At 38.1% G+C, this 19,856-nt stretch overlaps 1 protein-coding gene across 6 annotated transcripts in view; it reads right to left on the minus strand.

Moving 5' to 3' along the window:
- Positions 1–19,856, minus strand: part of usp9 (ubiquitin specific peptidase 9) — a 266,944-nt gene that overhangs the window by 43,227 nt on the left and 203,861 nt on the right. For all 6 annotated transcript variants that reach the window (XM_072260457.1, XM_072260455.1, XM_072260456.1 and 3 more), the window contains 5 exons: positions 12,965–13,111; positions 9,500–9,707; positions 3,851–4,071; positions 1,421–1,608; positions 889–1,062 (listed from right to left, as the gene is read on the minus strand). In XM_072260457.1, coding sequence (XP_072116558.1) covers positions 889–1,062; positions 1,421–1,608; positions 3,851–4,071; positions 9,500–9,707; positions 12,965–13,111 — 938 coding nt within the window. The remainder of the gene's footprint in view (positions 1–888; positions 1,063–1,420; positions 1,609–3,850; positions 4,072–9,499; positions 9,708–12,964; positions 13,112–19,856) is intronic.

Raw genomic sequence — 19,856 nt, forward strand, 5'->3', positions numbered from 1 at the left:
AATATAATGGAATTTGCCATTGATATCGCTATCAAGTTTACTTATTAATTACATTTACTTAATACTCAGTGTGACCAAAACTCAGTTTTAGATTTCATCAAGCTTTGATCCAAATATGGATCAACGAGCTAAATTCCAGAGATGAAAGTGATACCTTGACATCGAGGCAAGGTGTGGCATCAATTAGACCTGGTTAAAAAAAAAAGGGCTGCAAGAAGAAAATTCTCCAACAGTTGGAGTCATAACTTGCAGAAAGATAGTTACATATTGTTCGAGGTCTAATACCCCTAACTGTAAAAGTTCTTAAGGCCAGCATCCTAGGACAAATCAACTTCAATAACTTTATCAGTAATTTTCCTTAACATAACAAAAATTCACATCAAAGCCTGCTCAAAACCTATAAAAGATTTGGAATTCTACAGTTCCATTCTGAGCACATTTAAAATAACGCCTTCTCAAATTTGGACCTTCCATTTCTGTAAAAATTTTTGTGGAACAATCTTTCATTTAGATATGACCTTATGTTAGATAACCAAGGAAAACAAAAATCGATCTGGATGGAAAGCATTTGAGAATGGAACTGGCTGTACTACTCTTGCAGAACTAGCTCCTTAAATCAAAAAGTCCCATGCCATAATGATCCAACTCCTTGTCAAGGTCTTGCATGTATTATATGTTTAAGAATAAAATTCATAAGTATACACTAATATGTCTCAACATAAATGCAGCCAAACAGGACAAACCTCTTAATTAATGCAATAATATAGTGAAACAAATAGTAATGTTACTTTGATCAATCAGTGACTATCATTTATTTCAACTGCAATCTTCATCACTACTGAGTAACAGTAGAACAGGCATTTTCAGTTAAGTAATTTAAAAATTCACCTGTGAGGACAGCCTTGACATATCTTCTGATCAGCAAAGGAACCACCAAGAATTTTGCTGAGCATAGTTGTATGGCCAAGAGCTTTCAACGCTTCATCCAGGCTATCTACTAATGAGTTGAAGAACTCCAAAGCATCATGTTGTTCTCGCAGATTGACTGGCTCACCCCAAAGCCTAGAGTTACAAGTAGAAAAAGTGATATTTTGCCCTATACTAAACAAGAAGACTCTTCGATATGTTTGCTTCAGATTCACTAATTTTACGCTATGGTTATCCCAGATGTTGCATTCAGTCCAAGTTAAATAATCTGCTAGCAATTGCTCTATTTACACTTTACGTGCACATTTAATTCCCATTTCCTTTAAAGAAGAAAAGTTAATACAATGTTAATGCATTTTAAAACTACGATGATTACATTTCCTCTTTAACAATGTCAACAGATGTAATACACTTTCCAACTTTCCTTTTTGGAATTAGGTTTTAATACTAGCATTTTTGCACAAGGAGCAGGCACACCCTTTAAACTACAAACCTGAATTGTTTCCAGAACCCTCTAGGCACATAGTACTGCAATCTGGAGGCAGCCAAATGCCCAAAAATGACCTGAAGATGTCTCAGAACGCCAATATTGTACTCTTTCCGATCTTCTGTTTTCCCAATTACTGGTTTGTCATAATGGTGGTGGTAACTGAAAACATCATCTCTAGGATCAACATTACTCTGTAAAAAAAATCCAAATAAAAATGCTAAATAATGTTGAAATAAAATTAACAGAACTATTAATAGAAGATATCTTTACATTTGTAGCAAAATTATAGTTAAAAATATATAAATCAGAATGAGGTTTATTATCACTGATGTATGAATTGGTTTCATATTAAAGATCACAGTATTTGTAAACACAAACTAAAGCGTTCTAGATGTACCTGTTGGATAGTTTGCTGGGAGTGTTATTTCAGTTATCTACCACATTGAGTTCCGCCGCAAACAAAATTTCAAAATGCTGGATTAGCCATTCAAATCAGAATGTCTTTTTTTAAAAAAATACATTGCATCTTATTTTAGGGATTAAAAATAACATATAGAGGCTGGCTGGTGGCGCAATGACATTGACGCCGGACCCGGGAGTGGAGGTTCCCGGGTTCGAAACCAGTTGCGTTCGCTCCCGAGTACGCTTTCCATCCATGCTGGGTTGAGTGTCGAAATTGCAACACGACCTCGTAAAATAAAGGGAAAATGCTGCGAAAATGTCTGTGAGAGGAGCGGCGCGCCACACAGTCTCTCTCTCTTGCTCCGCGCCTTGTAAAAAAAAAGACATCATGATGGATGCGCGCACACGCAGACTTGCACACACGCAGGCACATGCCAAAAAAAAAAACACATAGAAGGAACAAGATGGCTGTGATGAGGGGCAAATTTACTGTTGGATACAAGGAAATAAAATAAGGAAAGACGGACTAGATTAAAAGGTTGGGAGAAACAGTAAGAATAGCCATGTAAAATTTTGCTTTTAACTGATGCTTAATCTCCTTAAGTGCTATGCATGAAGGAATTATCTGACCAATAATAGTTAAATTTTAATTTCAGAGAAATTCACGATTCATATTAGGTCCTTGCATGCAATAGCAGTTTTAAATAACTCAAACATTTAATTTGCAATTACTTTGCAAATAAAGAATTCTTTACAGTATGTTTTCTCAATGGTAAAGCAAAGTGTAAAATTCATTTTTGCTAAGCTACCTTGGACAGAAGCTTCAAAATATACATATGTTCTATATTGGAACAGTTCTGGAAGTCAGTTTTTTCTACAATTTCTAAAGCACTAAAAATTAATTTACAACCTAACAAATTAACTGCACTTTTTGGAATAATTCCTCAAAATATGAACGGTATCTCTTTGTCTGATCAACACATTATTGCATTTGTTACATTGATTGCGAGGAGGGCCATTCTGTTGATCAACATGTTATTGCATTTGTCACATTGATTGCGAGGACGGCCATTCTGTTGATGCGTTGGCTCCCACTTTGTCACAGTAGTTCTTTCAAGTGATGCTCTGTCTTCGTTTGGAGAAATTTAGAAGTCGAAACTTTGAACCCATGTTTGATTTCGAGAAAAGATGGTGTTCATTGGCTTGCTATTATCATTGGAGTTAATTGATAGATTTCCTTCACGATCTAATTGTAAATGTTTGTTATTTTTTTGCTGGCTGTCTGATGTTTATCTTTTTTTTAAAGAAGCTTTTTGCATAACGTATGGCTCCAGGGTTGAATACCCAATGGGTTTTTTTTCTCTCACCTTTTTATTTCCTTTAGTAGGGTTTTTTTCTTTTTGTCACAAAAAAGTTTTCAATCTTTTAATATGTCTTTTTTTTCCTCTTCTCTTTGAGGCATTGTAAGTGACGTTTACTTCGATGTACTCTTGTTAATTTTGGATCGATAATAAAAAGATTTGAAAATGAAAAAAATACATATATAACAATATGTTCACCCCTCAACTGTATGAATTTCTGTATGAATAAGCTATTTGTTATTTTGATCAAAGAGAATCTGGCCAAGAGAACATTTAATTATTTTAATTTTAGTATAGTTATTGTGTTTACAAATGTCTGAATTATTTCCTATACTTTAAGTAGTTTGTAAATTTCAGTATTGAGACTCGTTTTCTCAAACAAGTTTTAACCTAACTGAAAAGGATAGTAAAATTTCAAAAAAAAAACCCACAACTAAATAAACATCTGAATACATTTTCAGCATTTTATCGTTACCTGATAAGTTCAATAATAGTTTGGGCATAATCTACCAAAGCATTTTGTAGTTACCTAACAAGTTTAATAATAGTTTGGGTACTGAAGCATAATCTACCAAAGGAAAGATTAAAAACATTAATTTTCATGCATAAAAAGAATCTGGCCAAGAGAACATTTAATTATTTTAATTTTGGTATAGTTTTCAGTAGTTACCTCATTGTCCTGCTTTTCATCCCCAGAAGTATCATCATCAACATCACTACCAGTGCCTTCAATAGTAAGGATACCATTTCTAATAGCTGGAATCATATACAGCTGCTGAATAACAGAATTCATGTAACAAGTAGCACCAGCATTCTTTAACCCCACAAATCCTTTTGATGGACGTGGTCCCACTGGTGGCAAATACTCCCACTCTGTCAGTGCTTCGCAACCTGAACAAAAAGGCCAGCAGTTAATACTTCAAAGGTACTGCAACTATTTAAAATATATCTATCATTAACAGTTTGCAGTTAAGCAATTTTTACTTAAAAGTAAAAAGTTGAAAATGATCAAAATTAGACCATATAATAATTTTATTTTAAATTCCAGACTGGAAGATAACTAGAATTCATGTTTCTATCCAAATGGCAATATGTTTAATGAGATTTTAATGGTGGTTCTTTGAAGAAAAATAAGTAGCAGGTTTCTTTGAAAGTTCATTTCAAAATTAAATGTTTTAAAATCTATGGTCTGAATAATGGCTAAAGATATTAATATTTCTGCACATATAGTGGATTCCGGCTAATTGGGCCATGGGTTAATAGGGGCAGCTGCTTATTGGGCCAACTCGTAAAGGACAAAAATTGAGAAAATAGCCAGGATTCCCTTCATTTATTTGGGACACCATGCCATTAAATCAGGGCAGGAGACTGTTGCCGAACAGTTTCTAAATAGCTTCAGTTGCGTGGACTTACATGGTAGTTAGACACTACATCGTGCATAGAGTGAACAATTTTTAAATAGCATCAGTTGTGTGTGTTTGTGTTCAAAATGGGTGAGATTTGTCAGTTGGTGAGAAATAAGCAGCAAGACAATTCAGAACTGCTTTACTCATTGGATTTTCAAACATTAAGGCTGGGAGATGCCAGAACTGGCCAGAAGGGAATATGAAATGATTTCACAACTTCAACAAGTACTACGAAGAATTTGACGGTATTGACAATCATCTTGAATATTACAATGAAAATGAAGATTTGGAGACTGTGATCGTCAAAAGAATTGGATGAAGGCAGTACATTATCTACATTAAGCATCTGCGCTCATTTTGTTCATTTACAGCCAATCAAAAGAACACGGCAGCATACACTGCATAAATTCCTCTGTTGATAACTATTAGGAACCAATACAGTTTTATAGTACTGTAGTAGCATTGATAAGTGTTCTAATTTGTTCTGTTTTTCATTTAATTACATAAATTTGTTACCCAGTTAAACGGTAGCTTGTCTTTTTAAAACCCTTTTAACTATTTCCATGAAACTTCGGCTAATTAGAGCAGCTACTTAATTGGGTCAAATGCACAGGTCCTGATATGTCCCATTTAACTGTAATCCACTGTATTATTCTAGCTTTGGTGTGGTGAATTGGCAGAGATGATCCTAATTCTGAAACAGTACTTTGTGATGTATTAGAAGCATAAAAAACCTTCTTAGTCAATAATTTCCATGTTGACACAACTCAACAAACAAGTAAAATAATCTATAAGTAAAACATCAAAATTGTGTTACCATTTGATGGCAAAACAAAGTTTATGATGAATAAGAGCCACACTGAGGTTCATTAATGTTCTCCATCTTACAACACAAATCAATGTGTTACAACTGAGATACTATTAAACAGCTTATGTATTTAATTTGTGATTCTATTAACAAAACAACTGAAATATTGTTCATGCAACTTTGTTGTAGTCACTATGCTTTTTATTCCAACCCACAGTGAAATGTATCCAGGCATATAAGATATTTCCATATATTTTCTTTTACTGAGATTTCATGCATCTCAGCAAGAAACGTAATGCTCAAAATATTCCAGAACTCTTAACCCACACCTAATTTCCCTCAGCACTGTCCTATATTGCACAGCCCACTCCAACACACATACTCCAACATGTTTTATTGTTTTACAACACTGAATCACAGTGGATTTAATTTGGCTTTTTTGACACTGATCAATGGAAAAAGACTCTTTCATGTCAAGTGAAAACAGATCTCCACAAAGTGATCTAAATTAATTACAAATTTAAAAAATAAAATAGTTGATTGCATAAGTATTCACCCCTTTCAAGTCAGTATTTCAGTATTTAGTAGATGCACCTTTGCCAGCAATAACTGCCTTGACTGCTTGTGGATAGGTCTCTATTGGCTTTGCACTTCTGGACACTACAATTTCCCCCCATTCTTCTTTACAAAACTGCACCAGCTCTGTCACATTGTATGGGGACTTTTCAAGTCCAGCCATAAATTCTCAATTGGATTGAGGTCTGGACTCTGACTTTCCCAGACCAGGACATTAACTTTGTTGTTTTTAAGCCATTCTTGTGTTGCTTAGGCTTTATGCTTGTGGTCATTGTCTTGTTGGAAAACAAATCTTCTCCCACATTGCAGTTGTCTTGCAGATATTTTCATCCAGGATTTCCCTGTATTTTGCTGCATTCATTTTACCCTCTACCTTCACAAGCCTTCCAAGGCCTGTTGCAGTGAAGCATCCCCACAGCATGATGCAACCATCACCATGCTTCACAGTAGGAATGGTGAGTTTTTGATGATGTGTATAATGTTTAGTTTGGTGGACAAAAAGCTCAATTTTGGTTTCATCAAACCATAGAACCTTATTCCATGCCTTCTGGCAAACTCTAGCCTAGATTTCATGCAAGTTTTTTTCAACAGTGACTTTCACTTTGCTACTCTCCCATAAAGCTGCGACTGGAGAATCACCCAGGCAACAGTTCTTGTATGCACAGTCTCTCCCATCTAAAACCACTCAAGCTTGTAACTCCTCAGGGTTGTCATAGGTCTCTTGGTGGCCTCCCTCACTCGTCCCCTTTTTGCACAGTAACTCAGTTTTTGAGGACTCTCTGCTCTAGGCAGATTTATAGCTGTGCCATATTCTTTCCATTTCTTGATGATTGTCTTAACTGTACTCCAAGGAATATTCAATTTTCTCCTGACTTGTGCTCTTCAATAACCTTCTCGTGGAGTTGCTGGAAGTGTTCTTTGTCTTCATGGTGTAGTTTTTGTCAGGATACAGGTGTACTTTTACTACAATCAATTGAAACAGCTTGATTGAACCAGTGATGATTTATGTGCATATTGGAGAGGTGTGAATACTTCTGCAATCAATTATTTTGTGCTTTATGTTTGTAATTAATTTAGATCACTTTGTAGAAATCTGTTTTCACTTTGTCATGAAAGAGTCTTCTTCTGTTGATCAGTGTCAAAAAAGCCAAATTAAATTCACTGTGATTCAAAGTTGTAAAATAATAAAACATGAAAATTTCCAAGGGGGAGGGGGAGGGGTTGTGAATACCTTTTATAGGCACTGTATATCAACAGGAAATGAAATAAATAGTTCTGAAGTGCAGTCACTGTCGCAATGTAACAAAACCTATAGCAAGCCATTTATGTACAAACAGCAATAATTAGATAACTTTGCTTTTAGTATTGAGTACGTGCTCAAATCTTTGTAGTGGGCTTGAATTGAAAAAATAGCTTCCACTGAGCTTTTAGATCTGCAAGAAGATGGCGCCAGCAAACAACACTACCAAAGGCGATGCCCTTCAGACAGATCACACAACCACTACTTTACTACTGCTTCTTTCAAATCCAAGTCTGCTACTATTAGAACCTGTGATTTACATTTTGATGGTGTATTTTCAGGGTCGCCGTATCCGAGGGAGTTTGATGAGGTTTGAAGCAGTGTGTGGCCTCGAGATGGGGCGTGAGCCAATGACGGACTCCGTTTTCCACTGATCTAAACGTTGAGAAAGATTGAAATCAACACGAATGAGAGTGAAAGGCAAGCAGGCGTTTAGCGTCACCTGCCTACATTTGACCAGTCTCTCTCTTCCTCTTGCTCACTGCTGCTGGAGTCTTCGGTCTTGTGCAAGGTTTAATCAATGCAGTTTGTGGATTGGTCTCTTTAGTTCATGTTATAAGTGCTTCTGGCTAGTTCCTTTTTTAAATGCTATTTGGCGCAATTTTGATCAGGGCAGATTGGCTCTGCAGCTTGCAGTCAACAAATGACAGCGCTAAAAGGAAATGTACTGAACACAATGTAGAACACTGTTTCGATGGCTCTGTGGTTTGATGTTTTATATTGTGCTTCTTGCTTGTTTTTTTGCTGTTTGTGCGATTTGTTCAATTTTTTTACGCATTGGGGGTTTGATGTTTTCTTTGAACATGGTGTTTTTTTTGTTTCGTAGTTGTCTGTGGAAAGACGAATCTCAGGGTGGTACACTGTATATATCATCATCATCAGGTGCCGTGCCCAGTTTGAGCTTTGACTGCCATGGCCCACACACTCTCGTTTTGGGTCAAGTGGATCAATTCATTGGTATTCATTTCCAGTTCTCTGGCTGCTGCCTCCATCATCATTTGTCTTCCTCTTGCTTTCTTCCCTTCAGTCTTTCCCATAATTACCATGCATTCTAACTCCTCTTTCCTAATCACATGTCCAATGAAGTTACATTGCCTTTTCATGATCTCATACATTATTTCTCTTTTCGTGTTTGCTCTGTTCATGACATCCTCGTTAGATATTCGTTTCGTCCATGATATTCTTTGCATCCTCCTCAAAAACCACATTTCTGCTGCTTCAATTCTATTCCTCATGTTACTGGATATTGTCCAACATTCTGAGCCATATAACATAACTGGATAAACATAACAATTCAGTACTCTGAGGCGGGTTGTCATGCCTAGTTTAGTATTGATCAGTATACTCTTCATTCTCGTAAAGGTGTCTTTTGCCATCCCTATTCTTCTTTTGATGGCCATGTCGCACCTGCCACATGATGTCACCCAGCTTCCAAAGTAGCAAAAGTTCTGTACTTGTTGTATGTCTTCCCCGTTTATTCTCAGCCTGCAGATAGGATTCTCTTTCTTTCTGGATATCACCATACATTCTGTCTTGTTGCAATTGGTAGATAGACCCATTTTTGCACTTTCTTCAACGACTATAGCAATTAAGTTTTGTAGTTCTTCCACCGTACTTGAAATTAACATAGTGTCATCTGCATATCTGAAATTGCTTCTTATTTTTTGTAATATTGTTTCACTGTACACATTAAATAAATCAGGGGAGAAAACATGCCCTTGTCTAACGCCGCTCTTTTGTAAACGGACTCACTTCTCCATCTAATCTTACAGCAGCAGTTTGTTCCCAGTAGATTTCTGATTAGATGGAGGTCTTTTGAATCTAGATCTAGAGTTTTCTGTAATATCTCAAATAACTTATTGTGCTTCACTTTATCAAATGCTTTTGTGTAGTCGGTAAAACAAACAAATCTTTTTGCACTTGAATAGCTTGTCCTGATAGCCCTTAACATCAATATTGCACTTCTTATACCTTTGTCTTTCACAAAACCACATTGTTCTTTACCTATTTTAGCTTGTATCTTACTTTCAGCTCTTGTCATCAAAATTCTTAGACGTATCCTGGTGATATGACTCATTAAACTTATGGTCCTATGTAATTCACATTCTATTGCTCCAGGTTACTGCATATACATATTACTGCACATATACTTCTATAATAAATACAATCTGAACTTTTGAACTTAATCTGAATACACATCAAATCATCCTGCAACTAATTTTCATATACCTGCATAATACATGTCTGTTATAGTGTCCACTATTTGTTTGAGGTTTTGCACACAACCAACAGCCAATGCTACCAACAATTCAAAACCAGCATTGATTGCAGCTGGTGCACTGCAGACAGGAATCGCTTGTTCAGATGGCAACTCTCCACTCTTCTTGTACTGTAGGTACACATTAGAGGCTGGAAATATGAAGTCATCTATCAGTTCCTGCAAAAGCAAAACAGAAAAAGACAGATCCATTACTTAATGTTGTGCAGGATCAATGAGCATACTTTGAGGACAATATAAAACTTTGGAACCTTAGTTTTCAAAGTCCTTTACATTTCTTTAAATGATGTCAGACAACCGCACAAGTTTGTGTTAATGCTTTAAAGATGCTGTAGTAAAGCTCACAATGTCCGATCACTATAATCTGGCAGTTGCACAAAAGTTTGAAAATGCAAAGCAATTTGTAAATGGAAAATATTGGATTTATTTGGACATTGTAATAATTCCAGTAAAGATTACTTCATAACTGTTAAGTTCACTTTCTTGATGCACTCCAAAATTCCAAAGACCCCACTTCATTTTTTCTTGACATATTGAACAGAAACCTCAGAACAAATATTCTAGGATAAGAGACACAAATACAGAACTAATCACTCAACAAGACAACCACAATGTCTGGCTTCATCCTTCATGTTGGTGATAATGGATAGCAGCACAGAAGAATATACTTTCATTTCAGAGAGTTGCACTCTTACCTATTCCCCAATCAGAACAATCTTAAAGTTTGACTGACATTGGCTTACTAAAAAATTACACGAAATACTGACATTATATGTATGCAAGTTAAATATAAGATTATCAATAAATACAGAATCTCCTGGATGACCAATGATATTGTGAAGAATTTACTATTACATAAATAGTAAAATAAAAGCAATTGCTCAGTCGAGGTCTGAATGCAATGGCATAGATGAAGAGGAGAAAACCTGCATAACAAATACATTATTTCTATGGCATAACATTACAAGTGTATACACCTGTAACAAATTATGCATTAGCTTTCACAATGAGTATGAATTCCTGAAAATATTTTTGTGATAGAACCTTGCATTTTTTCTTCTACAAAAGTAATAAAACTGAGTGCAAGTTTTTGTAGCAAATTGATTGCACATTTAACATTAAGGGTTGAAGATTTTGTCTGGTAGACATTTTCTCAAACAAGCTCATAACCTTGGTCTAAATGTGGACAAAGGAGTTGAACGGCAGAAGTGAGGTCCTAACAAATCAGTATATGACCAAGTAAAGCTTAAGGAATAATAGTAAATTGGAAATGATTATCAATTGTAAATGAGAGAAAAACTCTTCCAATTGCTAGTGAACTGATGAGCTTCCAGTGATCAATCAGGAGTTCTTTATCTGTTTCAACAGCTCTCACTCTATCAATGCTGGAAGTAGGGACAGTCATTTATTTTTACTTTCAGTTTCAGACATGGCTCCTTAGCTAATGCAGTAGTTCTGCAAGCAGTGAACCCAAATAACACATAGCTAACATTAAGACTTTGGGTGATAAAGTGGTATGTCATATTCATACCACAAAGTCTGAAGCAATAACCATTTCTCTTTGACTAATTGCTAAATAGTCAGTTTTTTTGTGAAGTGCTTGATGATTAATCAGAAGCTAATTAGGACCAGTCATTTATGAACTAAGTCTCTTAGAACTGGACAGGTGTTGGGTATTCTTTGAAGGATAACGCCATTATCTCAATTTCCATCATCTATAAGACACAGGTCTGTATAATTGAATCCTTTCTAGTAAGGGAAACAGTTGAGAAGTTTAATTATGCAATGCCGAGCAGCTGCTGGCTTAAACTCTATTCACTCCTCCGCTACGTGCTCCTTGGACATAATTGCCATCTACAAGATGCATTGCAGCAACTCAGCAAAGCTTCTTCAAAGGCACTGACAGAGTATACCACCTGTAAGGCTATAAAAATACTTAGTTAGTTCTCCTCCAAGTTGCATATACTTGATAACAAGTACATTGCCATTGATCACTATTGGTCAAAGTCTGTAAATTTCAAACCCAAAGCTCTGAAAGCACCAACCATATCCAACTTCTTCAACTTTACAGAGAAGGAGTTGTGGAACCATTATATTGAAAGGCAGGGCAGGCTTAATGGACCAGGTGGATATTCCTATGTTGTGTTCTTGCATATTTTCTCTCCAGTTCACCTTTGAAACATTTATCTCAGATGACATGCAGCTATAATTACTCGCAACTTTTTGTATGAATCCCAAGTATTTTCATATCTGAAGTTCATAAATTATCCAGGCAATAAGGAGCAGCACACAACTTTAAAATGCATGCCGAGTCTCAACATGTGTCTTCATTTAAGGTTAACATTTTCAGTTGTTGGTGCAGAAATCTCTTAATTTTATGACACAACTCATTTAGTTGTATTGCAATTAAAAAGCAAAAGAACCGTGGAGGGTAAAAGTATAAAATAGAGGTAGAAAATACTCCAGACATATCAAATCAAGCAGTATCTTTGCAGATGGAAACAATTACTGCTCATGCTTTTCATGTCAACTGGAAAACTGAACAAACAAGTGTCTTTAGATGTAGAGACAGGAGGGGGTTGAGGAAGAAAGAAAATAAACTACCTGTGAAAGGGTAGACGAGAAGAATTAAGATAAGTTATGGCCATCTGTAAGAGGATGTGAAAATTTGATAATTGTAAAATTCTGCCTGGAGGTGTGTTACACTGACTCGAACAAGAATAGAGGAGTAAAGGAATGTTGGAACTTTGAAGTGTGGAATATGACAATTGCTGAAAATTTCAAAAAAAATGACAGATTTTCTGCAGTAAGCTTCTGATATCCAATTCTGCTGTTACATTTAACTACTTCCACTTGAAACACTTTCTGTTCCAAGATGCAATTTAAAATACATTTTATCACTTCTTGTAGGTCCAAGTTAGTTAAGCTGCACATTAATTTGTATATAATTACATCCCCCATTCTTTCTTAGTTAGGCTGTTCATATAGTATTCTATCCTGAGCACAAGCAAACTACTGATTTCTTGGGGCCAACATTAAATGACCTACATTTAAGATCCCCTGTGAGATTAGGTCTCAATACATTTTATTTTCAAAATAATTTTTTAACAATACAAGGACAGTGTCAGTCTAAAAGTTAACTGCAAACAAGTTTTCATTTTATAATCCATTAATCAAATACTAAGCAGTAACAGCTTGTCATTGAAATATAGCTATAATGCTTATGAAAGAACTTAAACTGACAGCAGCTGAAACCTAAATTCAATATGCAATATTTACATTAGCAGTACAGAGTTTCTTAACAACCAGTTAATATTTGCCAGTATCTGTAGAAGCAAAATGAAAAAATTGTGACAATACTCAAGTGATCTAAAACATTCATTTTATGCAAAATCCAGTCTGCTGTTGAAACATACCTTAATGAGATTAGCACCTCCTTTTTCTGAACCTATATGAAATTTCTTTTCAGGTGTCTGGAATGCTAACAGCTCCTTTGTAACTCCAAGATGACCCTCCAGAATTGTTTCTTCAACCCCAGTTTCGCTTGTTCGCTTCACCTCATCCTAATATTTATGAATACAATTATAAACATTTGATAATTAAATTCAAAACCTACATCAAGGCATTATGACCAAATACTGTTACAATGCAAAGAAATGAACATAAGATATCATTTACTAATATGCACCATCTTCAGTCTTGTGACAATATTTAACTTTCGCAAGCAGATAGGCTCTGACATGTACACATTTTCATGCTCGCCCCTTCAACTACTCCTTTACTTTGGCAGTATTATGAGCAACAAATCTAATATCTATAATACACTGCTGAGGGAATACCATTTCTGACAGCATTTTACATGATATGATAAATCAACACACCATTTGAATGAAATCAACATTTTTCAGCACTACTTGAAGAGCAGTTTGCCTTGAGTTCAGCTCTGTTACTCCTCCACCAAATAGTAACTATATAAACAAATTATCTGATTATTCATTAGTAGGACTCTCCTCTTTCTACATTGGCTAAATATTACCCATGTTAAATAACCATACTACACAACATAATTTTTACGTTATTAAGTACTTAGCAATGTGCTTGGGAACCAGAACTTTCACAAAGTTTATCCCTAAAACTCATAACTTGCACATCATACCTGCCAAGAGGTGAAGATTCTCAGTTAAATATTACATGCAAGTCTAGAGTGGAAAGATGGAAGATATGGAGGGCAGGCAAAGGGGGTTGCTGGCCAGGCAGCTGTGTAAGGTGTTACAGGTGGGGGTGGGAGAACAGGTTATTATGTATTCCTGTGCACTGATAAGACAAACATAAGATACTGCTTGCCTAGCTGTGGTGAAAAAATTCAAGAGAAAACAACAAGAGACAACTCCACCAAGGAGAAATCTGAGAAATGAGGACCTATTTGTCATATTTCCCCATTAGCAGTCATTAAGGAAATAACTAGTTGACTCTCTCTTCCAAAAAGACATTTTTCAACCTCTCTCAACTCTCTCAGCAACATGCCACTTTTCAATTTTGTTCAGAACTATCAAGCTTGCTTGGCAAGTAGGTTGTTCTAATTTCTACTTTTCCTATTAGCAAGATTTCATTCATCCACTGCACACTTTCAAATGTGAACAAATATTTGACTACTACGCACTTGAACAGTACAATTTGACTTCCTGTCCTGCCAGCAACAAACCAGTCATTAGCTTTAATTTGCAAGCAAATTGTTCAGGAGTTTTCTGTCAGCTCTCATAGTTTTCAATCCCTCAGCCAAGAACTGAAATCCCACTGTATATTTCAAATTCTAACCTCTAACGTTCCCTGGCTGCCAGCTTGGTTACTCCTAAAACCCAATGATGCAGCAAGACCATAAGCCATTGCAGCAGAATAAGGCCATTTAGCCCAATGAGTCCATTTCCCTCTCAATCCCAATCTGCTGCCTGCTTCCCGTAACCTTTCACACCTTGACTTATAAATAATTTATCAATTTCTACCTTAAATACACCCAATAACTTGGCCCCCACAGCCACCTGTAGCAATGAATTCCTCAGATTCACTGCACTCTGGCTCAAGAAATTCTTTCACACCTGTACTCTAAATGGACTTCCCTCTATTCTGAGGTTGCATCCATTGGTGGTCCTAGACTCCCTAAGTATAGGAAACATCCTCTCTGCACCCACTCTATTGAGGCCTTTCAACATTTGATAGGTTTCAATTAGATTGCTCCTCATTCTTCTAAATTCTAGTGAGTACAGACCCAGAGCTATCATACGCTCCTCATATGATAAAGTCTTTCATTCCTAGTACAATTTTAGTGAAGCTTCCTTGAACCCCAGCTCCAACGTCAGCAAGGTCCCTTCCTTAGATAAGGGACCCAAAACTGCTCACAATGGTCCAACTGAGACCTCATCAGTGCTTTATAAAGCCTCACACTACATCCTTGTTTTTATATTCTTATCTTTTCAAAATGAATGCTGACATTACATTTGCCTTCCTCACCACCAACTCAAACTGCAAGTTAACCTTTAGGGAATCCTGCATGAGGGTTCCCAAGACCCTTTGCACTTCATATTTTTGAGTTTTCTCCCCTTTTAGAAAATAGTCTACATTTTTATAGCTTCTACCAAAATGCATGACCATACATTTCCATCTGCCACTTCTAAGCCCATTCTCCAAATCTGTCTAAGATTTCTGGACAATTGGAACCCCTTCTGGGGCATGTGGGACCTGTACAAAAGGGACAGGCTGTGTTTGAATCTGACGGTAACCAATATTCTTGCGGGCAAATTTACTAGAGCTATTGGGAGTGGTTCATACCAATACGGCAGGGGAATGGGAACCACTATGACAGAACTGAGGATGAGCCAGCAGGTTCACAAGTAGATGATGTATGTAACATGAATGTAAGGAAGGACAAGCCAATGATTGGGTACAAATGCCCACAGAGCAGAGTTAAATTGTACCACAGAGGCAAAATTCAAAAGGTGAAGACTGCAGGACTGAAGGTGCTGTATTTAAATGTGCGTAGCATTCGGACCAAGGTGGACGAACTCATGATTAGAGATTGTTCGGTAGCATATTGTGGGCATCACTGAGTATGGCTGAAAGGCGGCCATAGTTATGAGCTTAACATCAAAGGACATACTTTCAGACATCCCACCCTGCAAAAATTCATTTCAAGGAGGTAGCACCATCAATTTGCGGGAGACTTCCGGAAGAGGTGGGATGACTGCAATAGAGTAGCTCCTTAGTAGCTAGCCAGCTAGTTTAAATAACGTTAACTATGCTAATGAATGAACGAAACCTGTTAAACTCACCTCAACATGTCTTTTACAGTCTTAACCCACCATGGGCAACAGATAAGTCACAGTTGTAAACAGTGCAGCGAGCAACACTGTCATTATTTTTGACCCCTATTAGGCAGGGGTACACTTTAGTGTAGTCAGGGGTGATGTACGTTTTATATTTTTTTTGGAATACTCTGCCACTCTGACTTTTTTTTGGAACTCTCTCGCTCTCACGCGCTTGCTTTCCTGCTCTTGCGCTCGCTCTCTCGCGCGTTCTCTCATGCTTGCTCTCAAATAAATCAATTTCTGGGACATTGTATATAATTTGCGGGCATCAGGGAGCCACTATTAATTTGCGGGAGGTTCCCGGACCTTCCGGGGGAGGTGGGATGTCTGTACTTTGTATTGAAAGGACAGGCAAGAAGGCATATGCACAGTGAGGCTCTGTTTGTAAGATGGAATTACATCTTTAGAAAGAGGTGACATAGGGTCAGAGAATGTTGAATCTTTGTGGGTGGAGTTAAGAAATTGCAAGGGTGAAAAAAGACATTATGGGAATCATATATAGGCCTCCAAATAGTAGCCAAAATGTGGGGCTGGGATTGCAAAGGGGGCTGGAAAAAGCATGCAATAAAGGTAATGAAACAATTGTAATGCAGAACTTTAATATGCAAGGGGATTGGGAAAATCAGGCTGGTGTTGGATGGCAAGAGAGGGAGTTTGTTGAATGCCTATGAGATAGCTTTTTAGAACAGCTTGTGCTTGAGCCTACTCGGGGAAAGGCCATCTTAGATGGGGCCTAGTGTAATAACCCAGGTCTAATTAGGGAGCTTAATGTAAAGGAACCCTTAGGAGGCAGTGATCATAATATGATTGAATTCATACCGCAATTTGAGTTGGAAAAGTACAAGTCAGATGTATCAGTGTCACAATGGAATAAAGGGAATTACAGGGGCATAAGCAAGGAGTTTGCCCAGGTAGATTGGAGGAGAATACTGGCGGTGATGATGTCAGAGTAAAGACGGCTGAAGTTTCTGGGAATAGCTCACAAGGCGCAGGGTATTTATGTCCCACAGAAGAAGTTCTTAAACAGCAGGGGTAAGCAACCGTGGCTGACAAAGAAAGTCAAGGACTCGACAAAAGCTAAAGAAAGGGCATATAGAATAGCAAAAGTGAGTGGGAAGCTGGATGATTGGGAAGCTTTTAAAATCCAACAAGAGGCTTCTTGAAAAGCTGTAAGGGAAAAGATGAAATATGAAGGCAGACTAGCCAATAATGTAAAGCAGGATACCAAAAGTTTTTTGTTATATTAAGAATAAAAGGGAGGTGGGAGTTGATAATGAACCACTGGAAATTTATGTTGGTGAGGCAGTAATGGGGGACAAAGAAATGGCAGATTAACTTAATGGGTACTTTGCATCTGTCTTCACTGTGGAAAACATGAGCATTGTGCCAGAGGAAAGTGAGTGTCATTGCTATTACAAAGTAAGAAGTACTAGGCAAACTCAAGGTCTTAAGATGGATGTCACCTGGATCAGATGGATATATTCCAGAATCCAGAGACGTTGCTGAAGAGGTAACGGATGACTGGAAGGTTGCAAGTGGCACTTCACTCTTTAAGAAGGGAACAAGGCAAAAGAAAGCGAATTATAGGCCAGTTAGTCTAACCTCAGTGGTTGTGAAGTTATGGAGTCTATTGTTAAGGACGAGGTTTTGGGGTACTTGGAGACTAATGATAAAATAAATCAAGGTCAGCATGGTTTCTATAAAGTGAAACCTTGTCTGACAAATCCATTAGAGTTCTTTGAGGAAGTTAACAAGCAGGGCGGACAAAGGAGAAGCAGTGGATGTCATTTACTTGAATTTTCAGACGGCATTTGATGGGGTTCCTATGGTGTTACAGGAAATATTTGAATGGCTAAATGGCTGACAGGCATGATGATACGAAGATAGGTGGTGGGGTAGGTAGTGCTTAGGAAACAATGCCATTGCCGCAGGAATTAGACAAGTTGGAAGAATGGGGGTAAAAGTAGCAGATGGAATACAGTAAACAACAGGAATTCTGCAGATGCTGGAAATTCAAGCAACACACATCAAAGTTACTGGTGAAGGCAGCAGGCCAGGCAGCATCTCAAGGAAGAGGTACAGTCGAATTTCAGGCCGAGACCCTTCGTCAGGACTAACTGAAGGAATAGTAGTAAGAAATTTGAAAGTGCGAGGGGGAGGGGGAGATCCAAAATGATAGGAGAAGACAGGAGGGGGAGGGATGGAGCCAAGAGCTGGGCAGGTGATTGGCAAAGGGGATATGAGAGGATCATGGGACAGGAGGTCCGGGGAGAAAGACAAGGCGGGGGGGGGGGGGGGACCCAGAGGATGGGCAAGGGGTATAGTCAGAGGGACAGAGGGAGAAAAAGGAGAGTGAGAGAAAGAATGTGTGTATAAAAATAAATAACGGATAGGGTACGAGGGGGAGGTGGGGTATTAGCGGAAGTTAGAGAAGTCGATGTTCATGCCATCAGGTAGAATACAGTGTTGGGAAACGTATGAGAATGCACTTTGATAAAAGGAACAACAAACATAGAACATAGAATAGTACAGCACAGTACAGGCCCTTCGGCCCACAATGTTGTGCCGACCCTCAAACCCTGCCTCCCATATTAGCCCCCACCTTAAATTCCTCCATATACCTGTCTAGTAGTCTCTTAAACTTCACTAGTGTATCTGCCTCCACCACTGACTCAGGCAGTGCATTCCACGCACCAACCACTCTCTGAGTAAAAAAACCTTCCTCTAATATCCCCCTTGAACTTCCCACCCCTTACCTTAAAGCCATGTCCTCTTCTATTGAGCAGTGGTGCCCTGGGGAAGAGGCGCTGGCTATCCACTCTATCTACTCCTCTTATTATCTTGTACACCTCTATCATGTCTCCTCTCATCCTCCTTCTCTCCAAAGAGTAAAGCCCTAGCTCCCTTAATCTCTGATCATAATGCCTACTTTCTAAACCAGGCAGCATCCTGGTAAATCTCCTCTGTACTCTTTCCAATGCTTCCACATCCTTCCTATAGTGAGGCGACCACAACTGGACACAGTACTCCAAGTGTGACCTAACCAGAGTTTTATAGAGCTGCATCATTACGTCGCGACTCTTAAACTCTATCCCCCGACTTATGAAAGCTAACATCCCATAAGCTTTCTTAACTACCTTATCCACCTGTGAGGCAACTTTCAGGGATATGTGGACATGTACCCCGAGGTCCCTCTGCTCCTCCACACTACCAAGTATCCTGCCATTTACTTTGTACTCTGCCTTGGAGTTTGTCCTTCCAAAGTGTACCACCTCACACTTCTGCCCAGAACTCCATCTGCCACTTCTCAGCCCACTTCTGCATCCTATCAATGTCTCTCTGCAATCTTTGACAATCCTCTACACTATCCACAACATCACCAACCTTTGTGTCGTCTGCAAACTTGCCAACCCACCCTTCTACCCCCACATCTCGGTCGTCAATAAAAATCACGAAAAGTAGAGGTCCCAGAACAGATCCTTGTGGGACACCACTAGTCACAATCCTCCAATCTGAATGTACTCCCTTCACCACCACCTTCTGCCTTCTGCAGGCAAGCCAAATCTGAATCCACCTGGCCAAACTTCCCTGGATCCCATGCCTTCTAACTTTCTGAATAAGCCTACCGTGTGGAACCTTGTCAAATGCCTTACTAAGACCCATATAGATCACATCCACTGCACTACCCTCATCTATATGCCTGGTCACCTCCTCAAAGAACTCTATCAAGCTTGTTAGACACGATCTGCCCTTCACAAATCCATGCTGACTGTCCCTGATCAGACCATGATTGTCTAAATGCCTATAGATCCTATCTCTAAGAATTTTTTTCAACAGCTTTCCCACCACAGACGTAAGGCTCACTGGTCTATAATTACCCGGACTACCCCTACTACCTTTTTTGAAGAAGGGGACAACATTCGCCTCCCTCCAATCCTCCAGTACCATT

Source organism: Mobula birostris, chromosome 6, assembly GCF_030028105.1.
Source record: "Mobula birostris isolate sMobBir1 chromosome 6, sMobBir1.hap1, whole genome shotgun sequence".
NCBI classification, from domain to species: domain Eukaryota; kingdom Metazoa; phylum Chordata; class Chondrichthyes; order Myliobatiformes; family Myliobatidae; genus Mobula; species Mobula birostris.